Here is a 24005-nt window from a genome sequence, read left to right as displayed (position 1 = left end):
CTTTGTGAGTGGCCCATGTTGGAAATACAGACAAGTTATTGATCACACTTTGTGAGTGGCCCATGTTGGAAATACAGACAAGTTATTGATCACACTTTGTGAGTGGCCCATGTTGGAAATACAGACAAGTTATTGATCACACTTTGTGAGTGGCCCATGTTGGAAATACAGACAAGTTATTGATCACACTTTGTGAGTGGCCCATGTTGGAAATACAGACAAGTTATTGATCACACTTTGTGAGTGGCCCATGTTGGAAATACAGACAAGTTATTGATCACACTTTGTGAGTGGCCCATGTTGGAAAGAAAAAGGAAAGAAAAAGAATGTTTAAAAAACACCTCAGCACATGTTAAACTGTGTCAATTTGGTGCATCCTCTTTATTTTGATATTTGTCCATAATATTTATTTTATACTTTGTAATGTTTATTTTGACACTTTGTAATATTTATTTTGGATACTTTGTAATATTTATTTTGATGCTCTGTAATATTTATTTTGATAATTTGTAATATTTATTTAGATACTTTGTAATATTTATTTTAATATTTTGTAATACACAAATGTACTTATTTTGATACTTTGTAATGTTTATTTGATACTTTGTAATATTTATTATGATACTTTGTAATATGTATTGTGATACTTTGTGATATTATTTACTTTCTAAAGACAGTAAGATGAAACCTGCTGCTGCTGGAAGAACAAATATGGATTACCAGATAAAACAAAGAAATATCTGTTTGCATTTTATGTTTAAATAATATTTATTCAACAAAACATTACAGTGGTATTTGTGAGAAAGCTTAATTAGCCTATATTAAGACATCTCCCTACATTTTACACATACATTACAAGATATACATACAACATTAGTGACAGACCAACCTGTACATGTAGAATGAGACAAAGAAACAGGGAGGTCAAGAAGTATACAGAAGAGGGTATATGGTGAATAGGAAACTGCAGAACTTGTGCATTGATTGGGACTATTTCTCACAGAGATTATAAGCGTTAACTTAAGTAAAACTGTTTAGTAGCAATGATGAAGTTAAAAATAGATTTAATAATTCCTTCATTTTCATATTCACTAAATTCTGGTATTCTCAATAATATCATTTTATATTTGAGCTGTAAGTATTTGACATGAAGTTGTTTCTATACTCATTGTACAGTGGAGAATGAAATCTCTGTATCTTCTGTGGGATGCCCATAAGAACATGAATGATCATTTGGAATATGTCAAATATCACTGATGTCTAGGCGAAGTTTACAAGTACAGTGGCATATATGTTTGGAAGCGTGATAAAAACATCTAGGTACAGCTTTGCCTGGTTTCTTTGATTGATTTTACAAGTACAGTGGCATATATGTTTGGAAGCGTGATAAAAACATCTAGGTACAGCTTTGCCTGGTTTCTTTGATTGATTTTACAAGTACAGTGGCATATATGTTTGGAAGCGTGATAAAAACATCTAGGTACAGCTTTGCCTGGTTTCTTTAATTGATTTTACAAGTACAGTGGCATATATGTTTGGAAGCCTGATAAAAACATCTAGGTACAGCTTTGCCTGGTTTCTTTAATTGATTTTACAAGTACAGTGGCATATATGTTTGGAAGCGTGATAAAAACATCTAGGTACAGCTTTGCCTGGTTTCTTTAATTGATTTTACAAGTACAGTGGCATATATGTTTGGAAGCGTGATAAAAACATCTAGGTACAGCTTTGCCTGGTTTCTTTGATTGATTTTACAAGTACAGTGGCATATATGTTTGGAAGCGTGATAAAAACATCTAGGTACAGCTTTGCCTGGTTTCTTTGATTGATTTTACAAGTACAGTGGCATATATGTTTGGAAGCGTGATAAAAACATCTAGGTACAGCTTTGCCTGGTTTCTTTAATTGATTTTACAAGTACAGTGGCATATATGTTTGGAAGCGTGATAAAAACATCTAGGTACAGCTTTGCCTGGTTTCTTTGATTGATTTTACAAGTACAGTGGCATATATGTTTGGAAGCGTGATAAAAACATCTAGGTACAGCTTTGCCTGGTTTCTTTGATTGATTTTACAAGTACAGTGGCATATATGTTTGGAAGCGTGATAAAAACATCTAGGTACAGCTTTGCCTGGTTTCTTTAATTGATTTTACAAGTACAGTGGCATATATGTTTGGAAGCCTGATAAAAACATCTAGATACAGCTTTGCCTGGTTTCTTTGATTGATTTTACAAGTACAGTGGCATATATGTTTGGAAGCATGATAAAAACATCTAGGTACAGCTTTGCCTGGTTTCTTTAATTGATTTTACAAGTACAGTGGCATATATGTTTGGAAGCGTGATAAAAACATCTAGGTACAGCTTTGCCTGGTTTCTTTAATTGATTTTACAAGTACAGTGGCATATATGTTTGGAAGCGTGATAAAAACATCTAGGTACAGCTTTGCCTGGTTTCTTTAATTGATTTTACAAGTACAGTGGCATATATGTTTGGAAGCGTGATAAAAACATCTAGGTACAGCTTTGCCTGGTTTCTTTGATTGATTTTACAAAGTACAGTGGCATATATGTTTGGAAGCGTGATAAAAACATCTAGGTACAGCTTTGCCTGGTTTCTTTGATTGATTTTACAAGTACAGTGGCATATATGTTTGGAAGCGTGATAAAAACATCGAGGTACAGCTTTGCCTGGTTTCTTTAATTGATTTTACAAGTACAGTGGCATATATGTTTGGAAGCCTGATAAAAACATCTAGGTACAGCTTTGCCTGGTTTCTTTGATTGATTTTACAAGTACAGTGGCATATATGTTTGGAAGCGTGATAAAAACATCTAGGTACAGCTTTGCCTGGTTTCTTTAATTGATTTTACAAGTACAGTGGCATATATGTTTGGAAGCGTGATAAAAACATCTAGGTACAGCTTTGCCTGGTTTCTTTGATTGATTTTACAAGTACAGTGGAATATATGTTTGGAAGCGTGATAAAAACATCTAGGTACAGCTTTGCCTTGTTTCTTTGATTGATTTTACAAGTACAGTGGCATATATGTTTGGAAGCGTGATAAAAACATCTAGGTACAGCTTTGCCTGGTTTCTTTGATTGATTTTACAAGTACAGTGGCATATATGTTTGGAAGCGTGATAAAAACATCTAGGTACAGCTTTGCCTGGTTTCTTTGATTGATTTTACAAGTACAGTGGCATATATGTTTGGAAGCGTGATAAAAACATCTAGGTACAGCTTTGCCTGGTTTCTTTGATTGATTTTACAAGTACAGTGGCATATATGTTTGGAAGCGTGATAAAAACATCTAGGTACAGCTTTGCCTGGTTTCTTTAATTGATTTTACAAGTACAGTGGCATATATACTCTTCAAAAAAAGAAACGCAAAAGGGTACAAATGGGTTATAACTCCGATTTTATGTTTCCTACCGGTTCATGCTTTGTGAATATAAGGTCATTGCATGTCCCAAACACATTCCCACGGTTACATTCGATAAAATGCAGCTACTGTACAATAAAGTTCCAAAATGTGAATATTCGCAAAAACGCAGCCACGTGCAAACCATGTCACCACTGCACGTACGTTGTCTGCACGTGCAACATGAACACCGACAGTATAAAAGTGCAGGGTGTTCGCTTGCCTGGCCTCTGTATCTGGCCGACAGTTGACAATCCAGGACATGCCACGTCTCAGTGAACCGCAGAGAAACAATGCCATCGGCCGACTAGACGCAGGCGAATCCAGAACGGCCGTTGCCAGGGCATTCCATGTGTCCCCAAGCACCATCTCCAGACTGTGGGACCATTACCAGCAACATTGATCAACACGTGACCTCCCTAGATCCGGTCGACCACGGGTCACTACCCCCGGGCAGGACCGCTACATCCGTGTACGCCACCTTCGGGAACGATTGACTACTGCCACCTCCACAGCCGCAGCAATACCAGGTTTGTGCAGGATATCCGACCAGACCGTACGGAACCGCCTACGTGAAGTAGGAATTCGTGCCAGACGTCCAGTTCGAGGTGTCATCTTAACACCACAACACCGTCGACTCCGACTGCAGTGGTGCCAGATTCATCGACAATGGCCTCAACTGCGATGGAGACAGGTGTGGTTCAGTGACGAATCCCCATTTCTGCTCCGACGTCATGATGGAAGATGTCGCGTGTATAGGCGTCGTGGTGAACGTTATGCGGCAAACTGCGTGCAGGAAGTGGACAGATTCGGCGGGGGTAGTGTCATGGTGTAGGCAGCCATCTCACACACTGGCAGAACTGACCTGGTCCACGTGCAGGGCAACCTGAATGCACAGGGCTACATTGACCAGATCCTCCGGCCACACATCGTTCCAGTTATGGCCAACGCCAACGCAGTGTTCCAACATGACAACGCCAGGCCTCACACAGCACGTCTCACAACGGCTTTCCTACAGAACAACAACATTAATGTCCTTCCTTGGCCATCGATATCACCGGATTTGAACCCAATTGAGCATCTATGGGACGAGTTGGACCGACGCCTCCGACAGCGACAACCACAGCCCCAGACCCTGCCCGAGCTGGCAGCAGCCTTGCAGGCCGAGTGGGCCACCATCCCCCGGGACGTCATCCGTACTCTGGTTGCTTCAATGGGCAGGCGGTGCCAGGCAGTTGTCAACACACGCGGAGGCCACACCCGGTATTGACTCCAGATGACCTTGACCTTGGTGGTGTGTCCTATCACTTACTCACAATGGACTAAAGTGAATTGTGAACAATCCTGCAACATTTGGTAATTATCGGACTCACCATTCAATAATTAAATCAATTCTCCAAATGTTACGACAATGTGGTTTTGCGTTTCTTCTTTTGAAGAGTATATGTTTGGAAGCGTGATAAAAACATCTAGGTACAGCTTTGCCTGGTTTCTTTAATTGATGTTTAACATTGTCAATGATTTAGATTTCCGAACATCTCTTAGGTGAGTAGTCTACTGATAAACTACATCTCTGGTGAGATTCTACTAATGATCTACATATTTTGTAGTCTACACATGATCTACATCTTTTTGTAGTCTACGCATGATCTACATCTTTTGTAGTCTATGCATGATCTACATCTTTCGTAGTCTACACATGATCTACATTTTGTGTAGTCTACACATGATCTACATCTTTCAGGTTCGTAGTCTACACATGATCTACATCGCTGAGGTGAGTAGTCTACACATGATCTACATCTTTCAGGTGAGTAGTCTACACATGATCTACATCGCTCAGGTGAGTAGTCTACACATGATCTACATCTCTTAGGTGAGAAGTCTACACATGATCTACATCTCTGGTTAGTAGTCTACACATGATCTAAATCTTTCAGGTGAGTAGTCTATACATGATCTACATATCTCGGGTGAGTAGTCTACACATGAACTACATCTCTCAGGTGAGTAGTCTACACATGATCTACATATCTCGGGTGAGTAGTCTACACATGATCTACATCTCTCGGGTGAGTATAGTCTATACATAATCTACATCTCTCAGGTGAGTATAGTTTACACAAGATCTACATCTCTCAGGTGAGTAGTCTACACATGATCTACATCTCTCGGGTGAGTAGTCTACACATAATCTACATCTCTCGGATGAGTGTAGTCTACACATGATCTACGTCTCTCAGGTGAGTATAGTCTACACATGATCTGCATCTCTCGGGTGAGTGTAGTCTACACATGATCTACATCTCTCAGGTGAGTATAGTCGACACATGATCTACATTTCTTGGGTGAGTATAGTCTACACATGATCAACATCTCTCGGGTGAGTATAGTCTACACATGATCTACATCTCTCGGGTGAGTAGTCTACACATGATCTACATCTCTCGGACGAGTATAGTCTACACATGATCTACATCTCTCGGGCGAGTATAGTCTACACATGATCTACATCTCTCAAGTGAGTAGATACACATGATCTACATCTCTCAAGTGAGTAGTCTACACATGAACTTCATCTTTTATGCGAGTACTCTATTCATGAGCTACATCTCACACACCCAACTCAGGTGAGCACTGTAACACAGCCCAGCATTATTTTGGAACATCTTTATTCATGCATTATGAATAGTGTGGTGGAATGTTCCGTTTACACAAAATTTCATTACAATGATATTTAGCCGATGAACTCTAGCTTATCCTGATACTAGTATACAATGAAAGCTATTTTGTTCTATGTTCAGCAGAGACACAGGAACAATACATGTTCACATGCCAGGAGCAACGAAGCAAGTCGTCCAATACACTGAATGTGTGCAGCTTGGCTGGAGACGGATAATGATGTCAGTTTAAATGAGGTTTAAAAACCCAGTCAGTGCAATTCTGAATGACATACATACAAGCCCAAGCAAATGCACCAAAACCACCGATCAGTTGTAAGAAACCAAACAACCCGAATTACCCACGTCATTCAATATATAACGTACTTGTTAACCTGACACATTTACACACATTCATCCAGTATCATTTGTTGATGTTCAAAACACACACAGTGAAACCCGTCAACACCAGACATCTTCTCTAAACAGGAATTCTCTCAAAACTAGATGTTTTCCATGGTCCCACCATTTACACATCTAAAGTTAACCTCTCTATTTTAAACTGAACACTGGATAATAATTCAGTTCCAAACTCTTTATTTAGTGCAAATTGTATCTCTGAAAAGCAATCAACATCATTATGGCACCACTAATTGTTTCGTTTATTGTCACTTCGTTGTCTTCAGCCAGATTACCTAACTGCAAACATATAGCTAGTGGGTGTCGGCCCGGGAAGTAGAAAATCATATTTTGGGTAGTACCAATAAGCCAAATAATTGATGTCCCAGGACATAGACGGGTCTAAATGATTTGCATGTCCTTCATTGCTGTATGAGCCGTGTTTTCTTTAACAACGAAATGAGAAAGTGTATTAATATTGCATAGGACTACAAACATTGGGTGCCCATACCCCTATGGAACTTGTTTTTGTTTTGTTTTGTTTAGTTGTTGTTTATTTTGGGGGGTTTTTTCAGGATTACCATTCGTGGTATTATTTGTGCTTGTGCGTGTTTTATTTTATTTTGTTATTTCATTTTAATTGCTCGTATTCGGTGTAAACAAATGCCCTTTTTTAATGCGAAATGTTGGTGTTTAACAGCTCAGTTACTATATATAATGTTCTATATCTGTCATGGGACAAATGTTTGAACAACCGCTGCATGGGCACCATCCCAGACAGGTAGTACATACCACAGCCTTTGATATACCAGTCGTGGTGCAGTGGCTGGAACAAGAAATACACAAAAACAAATGCAAAAGTCTCTTGCTTGTTGGTGTAAAATGCGATAAATTGTGATTTTCTTGTTCTTGCTCATACAGCTGCAGCTGTCTTGTATTAAAATGATTAGCTGGGAATGGTTAAATTAAAATGAATTCCTGGTGAATATTCACAAGTGCATTTCAGTTTGTGTGATTAGAATTAGCTATATAATGACATACAGATTAATCCGGTGAAAATTCCAATATGTTGTTTTGAGATTTAGAAAGATATATCTATAAAACAATTATTATTACTACACACAATGTAACCAGCCATATGATTTCATAGTACTAAGAGCTGTACTGTGTAGCAATGGCCGTCTAGATCCTATACAACGGAACCAATTGACCAATGAAAAGGCTGAATTACCACCTAGTTGGCGTGCTAGACAATTTTTCTAGCAGGGATTTCTGGCACCTTTCTACTGGTTGATGGAATTAGAAAGTTGTATCTGACAGTGTGTGGTGGGTAATACTGTATCTGTAAATGATGATATATTTTGGGCATAAAATATTCTGGCTCCACTAGTGTAAGTTCATTGCTGCAGAAATAGTGACCTCATTTGTAGAGCTAGCATAAACATTCTGGTTTACATTATATTCTTACATATAACATGTTGCAGAATGCATGTAAACTTAATATACCGTGGTATAGCTACATGTAGACTTAATATACCGTGGTATAGCTACAGGTAGACTTAATATACCGTGGTATAGCTACAGGTAGACTTAATATACCGTGGTATAGCTACATGTAGACTTAATATCCCATGGTATAGCTACTTAACATCCCATGGTATAGCTACATGTAGACTTAATATACCGTGGTATAGCTACATGTAGACTTAATATCCCATGGTATAGCTACTTAATATCCCATGGTATAGCTACATGTAGACTTAATATACCGTGGTATAGCTACATGTAGACTTAATATACCGTGGTATAGCTACATGTAGACTTAATATCCCATGGTATAGCTACTTAATATCCCATGGTATAGCTACATGTAGACTTAATATACCGTGGTATAGCTACATGTAGACTTAATATACCGTGGTATAGCTACAGGTAGACTTAATATCCCATGGTATAGCTACTTAATATCCCATGGTATAGCTACATGTAGACTTAATATACCGTGGTATAGCTACATGTAGACTTAATATACCGTGGTGTAGCTACATGTAGACTTAATATGCCATGGTGTAACTACATGTAGACTTAATATCCCATGGTATAGCTACTTAATATCCCATGGTATAGCTACAGGTAGACTTAATATGCCATGGTGTAGTTACATGTAGACTTAATATGCCATGGTGTAGCTACATGTAGACTTAATATCCCATGGTATAGCTACATGTAGACTTAATATCCCATGGTGTAGTTACATGTAGACTTAATATGCCATGGTATAGCTACATGTAGACTTAATATACCATGGTATAGCTACAAGTAGACTTAATATGCCATGGTGTAGCTACATGTAGACTTAATATACCATGGTATAGCTACATGTAGACTTAATATGCCATGGTGTAGCTACATGTAGACTTAATATGCCATGGTATAGCTACATGTAGACTTAATATGCCATGGTATAGCTACATGTAGACTTAATATGCCATGGTATAACTACATGTAGACTTAATATGCCATGGTATAGCTACATGTAGACTTAATATGCCATGGTGTAGCTACATGTAGACTTAATATACCATGGTGTAGCTACATGTAGACTTAATATACCATGGTCTAACTACATGTAGACTTAATATGCCATGGTGTAGCTACATGTAGACTTAATATACCATGGTGTAGCTACATGTAGACTTAATATACCATGGTCTAACTACATGTAGACTTAATATGCCATGGTGTAGCTACATGTAGACTTAATATGTGATATGGTGTAGCTACATGTAGACTTAATATACCATGGTGTAGCTACATGTAGACTTAATATGCCATGGTGTAGCTACATGTAGACTTAATATACTGTGGTATAGCTACATGTAAACTTAATATACCGTGGTATAGCTACATGTAGACTTAATATACCGTGGTATAGCTACAGGTAGACTTAATATTTTATGGTATAGCTACATGTAGACTTAATATGCCGTGGTATAGCTACATGTAGACTTAATATACTATGGTATAGCTACAGGTAGACTTAATATGCCATGGTATAGCTACATGTAGACTTAATATGCCATGGTATAACTACATGTAGACTTAATATGCCATGGTATAGCTACATGTAGACTTAATATGCCATGGTGTAGCTACATGTAGACTTAATATACCATGGTGTAGCTACATGTAGACTTAATATACCATGGTCTAACTACATGTAGACTTAATATGCCATGGTGTAGCTACATGTAGACTTAATATGTGATATGGTGTAGCTACATGTAGACTTAATATACCATGGTGTAGCTACATGTAGACTTAATATGCCATGGTGTAGCTACATGTAGACTTAATATACTGTGGTATAGCTACATGTAAACTTAATATACCGTGGTATAGCTACATGTAGACTTAATATACCGTGGTATAGCTACAGGTAGACTTAATATTCTATGGTATAGCTACATGTAGACTTAATATGCCGTGGTATAGCTACATGTAGACTTAATATACTATGGTATAGCTACAGGTAGACTTAATATGCCGTGGTATAGCTACATGTAGACTTAATATGCCATGGTATAGCTACATGTAGACTTAATATGCCGTGGTATAGCTACATGTAGACTTAATATGCCGTGGTATAGCTACAGGTAGACTTAATATACCATGGTATAGCTACATGTAGACTTAATATGCCGTGGTATAGCTACAGGTAGACTTAATATACCATGGTATAGCTACATGTAGACTTAATATGCCATCGTATAGCTACATGTAGACTTAATATACCATGGTATAGCTACATGTAGACTTAATATGCCGTGGTATAGCTACAGGTAGACTTAATATACCATGGTATAGCTACAATGTACATATAGACTTAATATACCATGGTATAGCTACAGGTAGACTTAATATGCCATGGTATAGCTACAGGTAGACTTAATATACCATGGTATAGCTACATGTAGACTTAATATGCCGTGGTATAGCTACAGGTAGACTTAATATACCATGGTATAGCTACAATGTACATGTAGACTTAATATACCATGGTATAGCTACAGGTAGACTTAATATACCATGGTGTAGCTACATGTAGGTGCCCTTTTAGGTGTTAAGTTGCACACCTTATCTAGAATGACTCTTCCCCTGCACTTTGTCAGAGGGGATAGTAGATAGTGTGGCCTCTGATAAACCTACATAATTAGAGAAGAAACCTACACAGAGGCTAATTAATGATCAGAGGAAAGATAGTACATACAGTGACCTTTAACATACCAGTTGTGGAGCACTGGATGGAATGGAAAATATCCCATTTAATCCACAGATGAGAATTGATGTTACAACCTATTGCATCTCAGTCAGTCACTCTGAATTACTACTGAACTATAACCAATTTCCAGTCACTGAATGACTTTGATCATCAAAGCACTACTAGTAAATTGAATAAACATTAAATCCTGTATTATTAAAAAAACATTTGTATGCAATGTTAGCTATTATTTCAAGAAATAATTTTTCTCTTAATTTGGCCAGTTTTGCATCTTGAAAATCTCAAATGTTGATATAACAACAGAAAAAAGCACAATGGCCTTTGTTAATTTATACATAACCAAATTAAGCTGATTTAAATATTTAAAAATCCAGATTTATCAAATTTAGCTGGACAAAATACTGCAAGCAGTTTGGTTATTTTATATGAAAATGAGTTCAGTCAAATCAGTGTGTTTAATTAACTGACCCAACACAATAGAGACAGGGTAAACGTTAACCTCGGGTGCAATGGTCTGTTAATTCAGTCTGTTTAACTGACCCAATACAATAGAGACAGGGTAAATGTTAACCTCGGGTGCAATGGTCTGTTAATTCAGTCTGTTTAACTGACCCAACACAATAGAGACAGGGTAAACGTTAACCTCGGGTGCAATGGTCTGTTAATTCAGTCTGTTTAACTGACCCAACACAATAGTGACAGGGTAAACGTTAACCTCGGGTGCAATGGTCTGTTAATTCAGTCTGTTTAACTGACCCAACATAATAGAGGCAGGGTAAACATTTACCTCGGGTGCAATGGTCTCTTAATCCAGTGTGTTTAACTGACCCAACACAATAGAGGCAGGGTAAACATTTACCTCAGGTGCAATGATCTATTAATTCAGCGTGTTTAACTGACCCAACACAATAGAGGCAGGGTAAATGTTTACCTCCGATGCAATGGTCTCTTAATTCAGTCTGTTTAACTGAACCAACACAATAGAGGCAGGGTAAACGTTCACCTCAGGTGCAATGGTCTGTTAATTCAATCATCCAGGGAGGAGTCTTTAGATGTCTGTCTCATCCCAACCAGTGTCCCATGATTAATACTGTGGTATACATACATGCTGTCACGCCTATAGGAAAGTACATGTAAAAGAGCTCTTGCTGCCAATAAGTGGGAGTAGTCTCTGTGGCACCAGTAGCTGGTTTCTTTTTGCACTCTCTAGACAAAGTATCGATAGAAGCATATGTTAAACACCACATATAATTAAAATTAACAATATTTTGAAGTATCTTAGAAAATTTGTTTCTAATTTTCATTATTATTCATACTTACCTAGTGCTAGCACAACAAATATGCTATTCAACCTGAGTCATACCTACACACTGCAGAATTCTCTCCCTTGCCGGATATGCGCAATGCTATCCTTGCACGGGCTACCTGTAACTTCATTCTCGGTTCAAAGTCCACCCACCGAGGGAAAGCCTCATAGGGGTGGGTGGGAGGTATAGTTTGTTGTGCTAGCACTAGGTAAGTATGAATAATAATGAAAATTAGAAACAAATTTTCTAATAGTCTTATTCAACTTACTGTGCTAGCACAACAAATATGCTATAACGGACGTGCAATGACACCGTTAGAGCACGTGAATTCAACATTAATGGGAGGAGGTAAGAAAATAGAGGACTTACCCGTACCCAAAAAGCTCCTTTGAAGTAATGACATGGAGATAGGACGAACCACGACATACGGTAACAAGGAGTCAAAAAACTTTTGGGAATAAAAAGGGGCTTCCCAAAAGAAAAACTCATCCCCATGAAAAGGAGGAAAAACATCTCCCCAGGGAGAGGAAACGGTAGACAACACTACAAAAAACCCCATCCCTCAGAAAAGAGTGGAGTGTTAAACATGTCCGAAGTGTGAAACGATGGCAGTCGGACGGAAAAGAGGTCGACCCCTTTCCGTTGCCCTGCGCACAGACACGACGTGTTGAGCCGCAATGACTGTCTGGATCCTACGCGTACCGTCAGGACCAACCGCCATATCCCGGAAATAGAAACGGTCAAAAGTGTGCCGTCCTTTCCAAACCCCTGCATTCATGACCTTTATAATACTTAAAGAGTCATGAAAATTCAGGGAAGCAGAAATGGCTCGGATCTCATGTGGTTTAACAGAGAAATTCCGTAACACATGATCACCCGCCATCTCATATGCTAGCTTGATGGTAGCTGCTATCCATCGAGACAAAGCATTTTTTGTGACATCACCCGGCCTAATGGTATAAGAAATAAACAATCTCTTTTTACCCTGCCGCCGGTTTTTCGTACGCTGCAAATAATACTTCAATGCTCTCACCGGGCAAAGAAGTCTATCCGAGTTATCAGATGACAGTGTACGAGATAAACTGTGAATGACAGTAGGTGGAAACTCTTCCCCTGGAGACTGGTTTTTAGCAACAAAGATAGGGTCGGTACGTAAAGTGACAGACCCGTCCGAATTGTAATCAACCAAGTCATGCAAAAAAGCATGTATCTCACTGATCCGACGACAAGCTGCCAGTGAAACCAGAAACAGAGTCTTCCACGTCAAGGCACGAAGACTAGCAAACCTCAACGGCTCATAAGGCGCACCCTTAAGAGCATGCAACACCAGAAAGACATTCCATTTCGGAATAATGGAAGGTCGTTCAACCGTGGATTGTAATGATTTAAGTAAATCATGCAACACCAAGTTGGTAGAAAAGTCACGACATCCACACTGTTTAAGAGTAGTGAAAATCGCAGCTCTGTGACTTTTCACTGTCATGACTTTAAGTTTCCTTTCTTGGACCAACGCCAGAAAGTACTCCGCTAAATCGTTGACAGTAGGCGATAAGGGATCGAAATCCCGTGCGTTCGCCCAACGAACCCACATACGCCAGTGACACTGATAAACCGACTCGGTAGATTTGCGCTTTGCTGAAGAGACGAGATGCGCAATTCTTGTCGAAAAACCTCTGCGTCGCAAGGAAGCCCTGATAACCTCCACGCGTGAAACCGGAAGACCTCCGGCTTCGGATGCCACACCGTCTGACTCAGTCGCTGGCTGAGTAGATCGGACAACACTGGTAATCGGAACGGGACTGCCACTAACAGTGACAGGAGCTGTGGAAACCAGGGCTGCGCCACCCACAGAGGAGCTATCAACGTCACGTGACAAGGTTCCTGGACCACTTTGGTCAACACCTTGCCGAGTAAGACAGGAGGAGGGAAGGCATAAAAATCCAGTCCCGTCCAATCCATACTTAACGCGTCGTACTCCAACGCCAATGTGTCCGGTACCGGGGACACGAACACCGGCAATTGGTTGTTCAACCGTGTGGCAAACATGTCCACCTGTGGACTGCCCCACACCCGAAGAACCGCTGCGACCACCCCTTTGTTCAACATCCACTCCGTCTGAACAGGGGTATGTCGACTGAGGGCATCTGCTAACACATTCACCGATGAAGGAATGTGTTTCGCCCACAGAGTGGTCCCTAGTTGGTCGCAGAATTCCAAAATCGCAAGAGCTTTGCGACCCAAAGTCTCCGATTTGGTTCCACCCCAACGATTGAGATATGCCACTACCGACGTATTGTCGCATCTCAACAGAATTCGACGGTGTCGAAGAACACACCGGAAATGAAGACAGGCACGATGCACTGCCTCCATCTCCAAACAGTTGATATGAAGCTTCCTCTCGGAGAGATTCCATACCCCTGAAATGTGTTGATCCAACAGATGCGCCCCGTACCCGTGCAGCGACGCATCCGTGAACAGGATCAGATCCGGAGCAGGGGGGTGCAACGGAACCGATAGGGACATGCACTTGTCCGACAGGCACTCCTGTATCGGATGAGTGAACCATGGGCCCAGAGGCACTATCGTGTCCCAATTGTGACCGTCCCACCGTGGGGACAAATGCCACTGGAGTGGTCGTTTGAATCGTCTGAACCGCACGATCAATGAGGCCAGAGATTCGAGGTGGCCCAACACCACGTGGAGAGATCGTACCGTAGTACTTTGCTCCCCCATCAAACGTCGCGCCGACGTTTGGAAATTGTGGATACGCGCATCGGTGGGACGAACCGACGCTACCACAAGATCGAAGACCACTCCGAGATATGTGAAAATCTGAGCCGGCGTTAACTCCGATTTCACCCAATTGGGAATAAAACCCAATTGGAGGATCGTGTCCAAAACCAACCCGACATTGGTCTGACACTCCTGTTGCGACGAAGCTGGGATCAACCAATCGTCCAGATAGGTATGCATTCGAACCCCTAACAAATGAACATGACCTACCACCGCTTTTACCACACGTGTAAAAGCATGGGGACTCGTCGCCAAACCGAACGGGAGCACACGAAACTCGTACGCTTTCCCGTCGAACAGGAAGCGCAGAAACTTCCAAAACGCCTTGTGCACCGGGACATGGAGGTATGCGTCTTTCAGATCGATCGACACAGCCCACTCCCCAATTTGAAGCAGGTTCCGGACCGAATGAACCGTTTCCATTTTCATGGAAGGAACATCGACGTAGACGTTCAGTGGCTTCAAATTTAGGATTGGTCTCCATTCCCCATTTTTCTTCCGGGCGAAGAAAAGATGAGAATAAAATCCCGGAGTGTCCAGACTGACTCTCTGGATGGCCCCTCTGTCGAGAAACTCGGCAATCATACTCTCCACTAAAACGCGCCGATCCGCGGACGGTAACGGCGGCATTCTCGGAGTGGAAGTAAGAGGGGGGCTCGAAGAAAAGGGTATTTTGTAACCGTGTCGAACGACCGACAGAACCCAGGGGTCGAGACCAGGCAGCTTGCACCAATTTCGAAGGAAATGGCGGAGCCTGCCCCCCACGGGTATGGTTGCTAACGGTACCTCCGAAAGCAACTGCCGATCGTTCACGTACCCTCACCCCAACCGCTTACCACCCGTAGGCGCAACGCCTTTGGTGGACTGAGAACGGAACGCAGTACGACGTTTGCGTCCTCGCTTAGCGGAAGACGGGTTGTTACCTGGTTGCCTCCTAGTGTCAGGAACCCTAGGGATCTGAGCCGACTGTAAAAAAGCAGCCTTTTTTACAGGAGGAGGCTTGAACCCCGAAAACGTGGACCGACGTTTACCAGAGGTTGAGGGTCGAGTGTTCGGGACTGGTCGCGACAAATCCTTGTCTAGGACAATATTAAAATCGGGACCGAAAAGTAAATTTTCCCGTACCGAACGTGTACGAAAAAACGTCTTCGCAACGTTTGACGCACTCAAACCCGCCAGGTAATGGTCACGCCGTAACAAAAGACTGTTCGCAAACAATCGGCCAGATAACTGAGCGATATGCTTAGAGGCTTTTGACGCAGCCTCCAAACAGCCTTTCGCCATCGCGGGAAGGCTCTCGACAGCCTTATCCAAGCCAAATAGGAACGTACCTAAATGGTTATTAACCTGGAACATCGACTTAGCCAGCCGTTCGAACGATTCCAGATCCGCGATTGGCAATGACACATGCGGCGATGGGGAACAAGCGGCTCGGACACTAGCGGGAACGACCGCCGGATGTTCGAGAAAATCCGCCCCCAACGTCTCATAGGAGTCGGCACGAAAAATGCGCGCTCCCGTTAGGATTTTCCCCGTAGGCAGTGCCGTTGGGTACTCATCAACACCCACTCCCAGGATACGATCACTGCCAGTGATCAACACATCAATGTCACAAAGTGAACTGTGCGCCTCCTGTGCAAGTGGTAAACCCGACTCCTCACGAGGAGTGACCAAATTCAAAGAACGGTTCCCGAAGGAGACACCCTTGAATGTAGGCTGGGCCTCAACCTGAGGTATAGCGTCCCCGCATACCTGTCGGACCTGGTCCCTGACAAAAGCCAGAACCGCCGGATAATCGCACTCCTCCTCTACCTCCGAACCGAGAGTGAGAGAGAGCTGGGTCAGCGACAGAATCCGGTCCAACCGACGCTTCCTCTGAAGCCAGGTCACTGTCCACTGGATCCCGAAGATCGATATGGACTCCTCCCCCTAATCGAGACGCCCCTGGGGCAGCGTCTCCCGAGACGGAAACAATAGGAACCGAACGACAATCCCTAACTGCATCGTCAAACTGCTGTCGAGACGCAGTTTCTGCTGGTTTTGGCGGAAAACCAGGGGGGGGGGGGGGGGGGGAATGGGAGCCGCACCCGTCGGTCCCGTCTGCGAAAGCAATGATCCCAACTGAGGCGAAGCGTTCAAAAATTCCACAAAACTCCGAAACAACGTTTCCTGAAAACCTAACGGTCGTTCCTGCGCCAAGTGCGGAACGGTCGGAGTTTGCGGCCACAGAGTACCCCCAACCGAGGGGTATCTGCGCGAACCTCGTCCTCTATCGAGTAAAGTCGAAGAGGTAGGGACCAAAGACGGTGCAAACTGTGAGGAGATGTCCGTTGCTACCGAAGTCACCGGACCCTTGGGGTAAACATATGCAAACGGAGGACCCAAACGGGATGAGTCCTCCACCCAACGGTAAACATCGGTCGGGATGCCATCAGAGACGGATCCCGGCATCGGAACAACTGGCTCAGTTCGAAGCAAACTGGCAGAACTCTCCTCGGGCCTTGAGAATGCTGAGGTGCCGAAGCGACTGTCAGCAATCGAAGGCAAAGTCGGGGCCACCTGCTCTGCGGACGAAGCAGTGGACCTATGCACAACGGAGTGCATGTGCTCGGTAACCGATGAAGTCGTCAAAACCGGTGCCGCGACGACTCCACCCTGCCCCCCTTCTGTTTGTAAAGGTAACCGTAACGACGATGGCGACGCCCGCGACGAAGCCACACAAACAGAGGAAGGCGCCGTCACTAACGAAGACGGCTCACGTACCACGGTCACAATAGGAGCCCGGGGGGGCGCTCCCGAAGTATCTGTAACTGTACTCGTAACACGGACCGAAGAAGAAACACCCTTGTGTTTCCCCCCTTTCCGGACACTTTTCGAAGTGTCTACAGACTTATGGGACCTACCCACTAAGTCCGACTTGCCGACTACTGCCGAAGCAGACGACAAGATTTTGCTGGTACCCGAAACCTGAGTCTGCGAACCGAACCGACCCCACTGGTCAGGAGACCACGTGGCGCAGATCTCACACTGACGGTCTTGAGAACAAGACCGACAGTCCGGACACAACACGTGTGTGTCTTTACGTCGTAAAAGAAATGGACAACCATCTCGCGCACAAACTTTCCGTGCGCTAGCTGTCAACGAACTCGCGTCGGACATGGTAAATTCAACACAGAATTCCCAACTACCAACCGTATGTCAAGTTCAACCAAAAAAACAAACACAAAATTACAAGTAAAGAAAACTTTTTGCCAAAGCTTAACAGGTGTTAACAGGTGGACTGCAGAATTGAGAATGAAGTTACAGGTAGCCCGTGCAAGGATAGCATTGCGCATATCCGGCAAGGGAGAGAATTCTGCAGTGTGTAGGTATGACTCAGGTTGAATAGCATATTTGTTGTGCTAGCACAGTAAGTTGAATAAGACTAATCAAACATAAACTGATAGATACCATTGCTGGGGATATTTAGCAATCAGTTAAAATTTGTTTTGTTTAATGATTTATTATTCATCAGCTATTGGTTGTCAAACATTTAGTAATTTTTACATAGTCTTATGGAGGAAACCTGCTACATTGTTCCATTAATAGCAAGGGATCTTTTACATGCACTACCCCACAGACAGGATAGCACATACCAAAGTCTTTGATTATTTAACAATCAATTAACAAGAATTATGGTCATAGCAGATGTTTTCATTTCTGTATCTTGATACAAACATTATTCTCTCCAAATCTGATTCTGTCAGTCAATATAATTAATAAACATAACTGTCAGCTAAAACACCACGATGCCGTATTACCATACCCTGTAACATCTGTCAGTAATCGAAGCATGACGATCCAATCAAATACTGTTCACCTAGTCACTGACACACTGTAATATCGTTCAGGCAGTGTGTGACGTGTGACATGTAACTTGTACTGCAATATATTAGATGATTAACATTCTAATGGACATCAGGAACGCACTTAGATCAACTTGGTAAAAAGTACCCATGCATGGAATATCAAACAGAGACATGCTTGGTTTGATGGATGGGAGGGAGTGAACAGGATGAGCGGATAGACAGACAGACAGATGTATGAATGGATGGACAGGGTAAAATGGATGGATGGATGGATGGATGGATGGATGGATGGATGGATGGATGGATGGACAAATGGATGGGCAGATGGATGGACAGACCAATGGATGAATTAAAGAAAGGAAACAAATTGTATTTAACTATGTTCTAAACCCCTTTTATGTATGGTTGTATGGTGTTTGAAATACGGATAAGGACCACACAGATAACGAGAGAGATAGTCCACTGCTGCCATGCCATGGGCTACTCTTGGATTGGCAGCAACGGATCTTTTGTATGCATTATCCTACAGACAGGATAGTACATACCATGACGTCTGTTACACCAGTGGTGGAGCACTGACTGAAATGAGAAATATCTCAATGGGCCCACCGATTGGGATCAATCTTGGATTATCCTACAAACAGGATAGTACATACCATGACGTCTGTTACACCAGTGGTGGAGCACTGACTGAAATGAGAAATATCCCAATGGGCCCACCGATTGGGATCAATCTTGGATTATCCTACAGACAGGATAGTACATACCATGACGTCTGTTACACCAGTGGTGGAGCACTGACTGAAATGAGAAATATCCCAATGGGCCCACCAACTGGGATCAATCTTGGATTATCCTACAGACAGGATAGTACATACCATGACGTCTGTTACACCAGTGGTGGAGTACTGACTGAAATGAGAAATATCCCAATGGGCCCACCGATTGGGATCAATCTTGGACTGACTGTGCATCAGGCGGTAGCATTACCACTGGACTATGTTCTGCCCTGATAGATCGATGAATAGATGGTGGATGGATGCAGAAGGAAATTATTTATTTAACGACGCACTCAGCACATTTTATTTACGGTTATATGGCGTCGGAGATGGATGCAAATGCATGGACAGATACATGGATGGTTGAAAGCATGGATATCTGCAAATCTGATATTCCTTGGATCCTAACACCAAAAGGATGATTGGTATGAAATTGTAACTGAATGGAACACACATCTTATGCCTGCAAGTTTCTTAGCTAATATCATTTTCCATATTATTTACTTCACAAGTACACTACAATAAGCCTCTCTAACTCTTAATTAAACATCCAAACTCATAATACTGAAGTACGAAAAGTACACATATGTTGAGTTTGTGTGCATAAATTTAATAAATTACACTTTCTCAATTTAACAACAGATTAGCAAGATTTCTAAGAAAGAAAAGAAACATTCTACTAAAAATAATCACTACACAAACAAAGAAGCACACAGTGATAAAATGGTATATTTTCTTGTTGATGTAAGCACAATGAGTGACACCATATGGTATGGGTCTCTGAGCACAGTAACATATTTCCCGCTCACTGTACACATATTGATCCCACTGATAAACACAGCTTACCTGATCTTCACGGAATATCTCGTTCTGGCGACCGGGATCACCATGGTAACCCCCATCAGCGCTGTCGACTGTGGAAGCGTAATTCTTCTCAGACTCCTTCTGCTGCTCGGCACTCAGTCCGAAGCGGCTCCAGTCGGGTTTCTTCTTGGTTGTTCCCACCGCCATCAACTTCTCGCTCTCCTCCTGGGCCGCCATGCTGGAGCGGGCTTTACTTCCTGTTAATTGAGTGCCAAGAAAATGAACATAGTGACATCACCACTGGTTTCAGTTGCCGTAGTAACACTAAAAGCCCGGCGATCGGGAGGACTGTGTGAAGAGACCAGAGGTTGTGGTATTGATTGTGTCCATGGTCACGCAGATTGGCTGGTTAGTCTCAACAGATCCGTGCTAAAGATTCCTCTCACGCAGAAGACACGATCGCCAACATGCTATAATGCCTGAAATGGAAATACCCATCATTTGTTTATCACAGATTACTGACACTGTAAAAAGACAGCTTCAAAAGCTGGTAAAATGACATGCTACAAAGTAATCACAAGTATATCGGTCTCATGACAGGCTCCACCGTAGCTCCTGTATTTTGTTTATTACAGATTAGTGAGATAAAAAAACTTTCAAAGCGTATTTCGTATACATGTATACCACATGGCAGCTATGTAACTCATTTTGTTAGGGGGGGGGGGGGGGGGGGGGGGGGAGGTTTTAATGACATGCTACACATGTTCCTGTTTTATGTATGCCACATGACATGCTACACATACATGCATAAATATGTACATTCTTAAAATATCTGTTGTTAATTTTCTAAAAACTATCTATTAGACCTCTCTTGTTTGTATGTTAATATTACTAAAAACTGAGCATGATTACGTCTGTCTTTTACTTTACCAAAAAGATTTCAAAACATGTAATTAAAAACCAGCGTTGTTGATTACGTCCAGTAATAATGGAATCTAATAATCTCAAATATACCTGTTGTGTACTTTAGAGACATGTGAAATGCGTACTCCCATTATGAAATTGCATTGTCAGATTCATGATCATACAATACCGGGATATTTCTGGTGAGTCCTTAGACATGTATTACAATAAAGGTCACAACAAATGGAAACAGATAACAATAGAAAAAAGAAAAGAAAAAAGTTTAACAGAATTAAATATCTTGCCATAAATCTATTCAGAAAAAACAAAAATTAAAAGAAAATTTTAAAATTTGAATTAAAATTTTGATTTAATAAACTTCTTTTTTGAACATGCATTGAGATGAACATTCCTAGATGCCACTATAAACCAAGTTTGACTGACATGAAACTGAACATTTAACATTGAGCAAACATTGACACTATCACAACCACCAGAAACTGAAGGTTTAACATTGAGCAAACATTGACACTATCACAACCACCAAAAACTGAAGGTTTAACACTGAGCAAACATTGACACTATCACTACCAGAAACGGAATGTTTAACATTGACCAAACAGCAAACACTGACCACTATCACAACAACCAGAAACGAAGGTTTAAGCCGTGAGCAACATTTAACCACCCAAAACTAAAGGGTTTAACATTGACACTACCACTACCACCAGAAACTGAACGTTTAACATTGAGCAAACATTGACACTATCACTACCACCAGAAACTGAAGGTTTAACACTGAGCAAACACTGACACTATCACAACCACCAGAAACTGAAGGTTTAACACTGAGCAAACATTGACACTATCACAACCACCAGAAACTGAAGGTTTAACACTGAGCAAACATTGATACTATCACAACCACCAGAAACTGAAGGTTTAACACTGAGCAAACATTGACACTATCACAACCACCAGAAACTGAAGGTTTAACACTGAGCAAACATTGACACTATCACTACCAGAAACGGAATGTTTAACATTGAGCAAACATTGACACTATCACTACCACCAGAAACTGAACGTTTAACATTGAGCAAACATTGACACTATCACTACCACCAGAAACTGAACGTTTAACACTGAGCAAACATCTCAATCACATGTCTGTACACTACAAGACATGTAAATATGTTCATTATCATAATATATTAATTATAATATATTCACACTACTACAGATATTGGTAAAACAATATCTAAACTGATGACTTGGTCATTTATTAAAATTCTAACAGATGCTCTTGTGTAACACTGAGTATTTACTAATACATTGATCAAACTCAGCCCCCTGATTACCTAAACAGTCCATCTGACAAATCAACATCTAAATACTGATGTACATGTTACATGCAACAACTCACAGAATGCATGTTGTCAAAAAAATACAAACAACACACAATTAATCAACTCACTAGTAAAACGAATCAAACAGTCATCCACACAATACACTCATAAAGACACATTTCTCAAAACAGGTTAATCCACAGAATAATATGCTTAGACTGCAAATGCCGCTAGTCCTGTGTGTGGAAAGTCAATCAATATCTCCAGATGGAGGATATCACAATGCAATGTGGATGATTGCAAAAGCTGCACTCTGATTGGTTGATACTCCTGGTCAGATGACGGCTTCCATAAAATAGATCAATATTGACTAATGAAACAGCTGTGAAGACAATACTAGCAAATGTTTTCAGAGATGACGTGCAGTAAAGTGACTGCTGTGTGGACGGAATTACACCAACAGATCTATATTTTATACGCTGCTAAGAAAAAAGTTGGGGTTTTTTAACGACACCACTAGAGCACATTGATTTATTAATCATCAGTTATTATATGTCAAACATTTGGTAATTTTGACATAGTCTTAGAGAGGAAACCTGCTACATTTTTCCATTAGTAGCAAGGGATCATTTATATGCACCATCCCATAGACAGGAAAAGTAGGGACAACTAAGGAAGACCAACTAAGACAAATCACTCAGATAGCTCCAAAATTACTTTCGATGAAACGTTCCAAATTATGCACAAAAATTACCTCACAAACTGTGCAAACTATTTCATTGTTGGACTTGATCCTACGAGACACTTCAACAGCACCACAAATACCTGGTCGGGCAGCTTGTGCTCTCTTGCACTTTCCCAGTGCGGGCGGTCCCCTCTCCCATCCCATTCTCCAACCTCTTCCCTGTCTTGTATGGATGAGCCGGCACAAGTCGACATCTGCGCCCATGACAGGTGTGTGCTACAACAGCACCACAAATACCTGGTCGGGCAGCTTGTGCTCTCTTGCACTTTCCCAGTGCGGGCGGTCCCCTCTCCCATCCCATTCCCCAACCTCTTCCCTGTCTTGTATGGATGAGCCGGCACAAGTCGACATCTGCGCCCAGGACAGGTGTGTGCTACAACAGCTTGCTCAGAATGTGCACCTTAAAACCTATCACCTGATCTGAGGGAAAGATGTAGCTCAGTGCTAATTTTAATGCTCCTTTCAATGGCAATATAGGTCATATAATCAACACCTCCTCCACCACAAATTCTCATTTCAATCAATGTTCCACAGCTGGTATATCAAACTGTGTGGTATGTGCTGTCAGTGGAAAAAGATCCATTGCTATTAGTTAGAAAGAGTAATGTATTTACATTCTTTGCTGCAGGTAAAACTGAGTAAGAGAAGCACACAGCATTGGATTTCTCTCTCTTTCTACATCAAAATAAAGGATGCACTGAACATGGT

At 41.6% G+C, this 24005-nt stretch overlaps 1 protein-coding gene across 2 annotated transcripts in view; it reads right to left on the bottom strand.

The window, feature by feature from the left end:
- Window positions 1-24005, bottom strand: part of LOC121377379 (solute carrier family 12 member 8-like) — an 85557-nt gene that overhangs the window by 52048 nt on the left and 9504 nt on the right. Inside the window, exons 1-2 of one of the 2 annotated variants that reach the window (XM_041505356.1) lie at window positions 22681-22804; window positions 20343-20779 (exon numbers count right to left, since the gene is read on the bottom strand). In XM_041505356.1, coding sequence (XP_041361290.1) covers window positions 20343-20537 — 195 coding nt within the window. In that variant the 5' untranslated portion in view covers window positions 20538-20779; window positions 22681-22804. Of the gene's footprint in view, window positions 1-20342; window positions 20780-22680; window positions 22805-24005 lie in introns of those variants that run through there. The other variant, XM_041505355.1, reaches the window with a different exon arrangement.

Source organism: Gigantopelta aegis, chromosome 7, assembly GCF_016097555.1.
Source record: "Gigantopelta aegis isolate Gae_Host chromosome 7, Gae_host_genome, whole genome shotgun sequence".
Taxonomy (NCBI): Eukaryota; Metazoa; Mollusca; class Gastropoda; order Neomphalida; family Peltospiridae; genus Gigantopelta; species Gigantopelta aegis.
The sequence above is the reverse complement of the archived record's forward strand: the minus strand, read 5'-3'. Positions and strand labels throughout refer to the sequence as shown.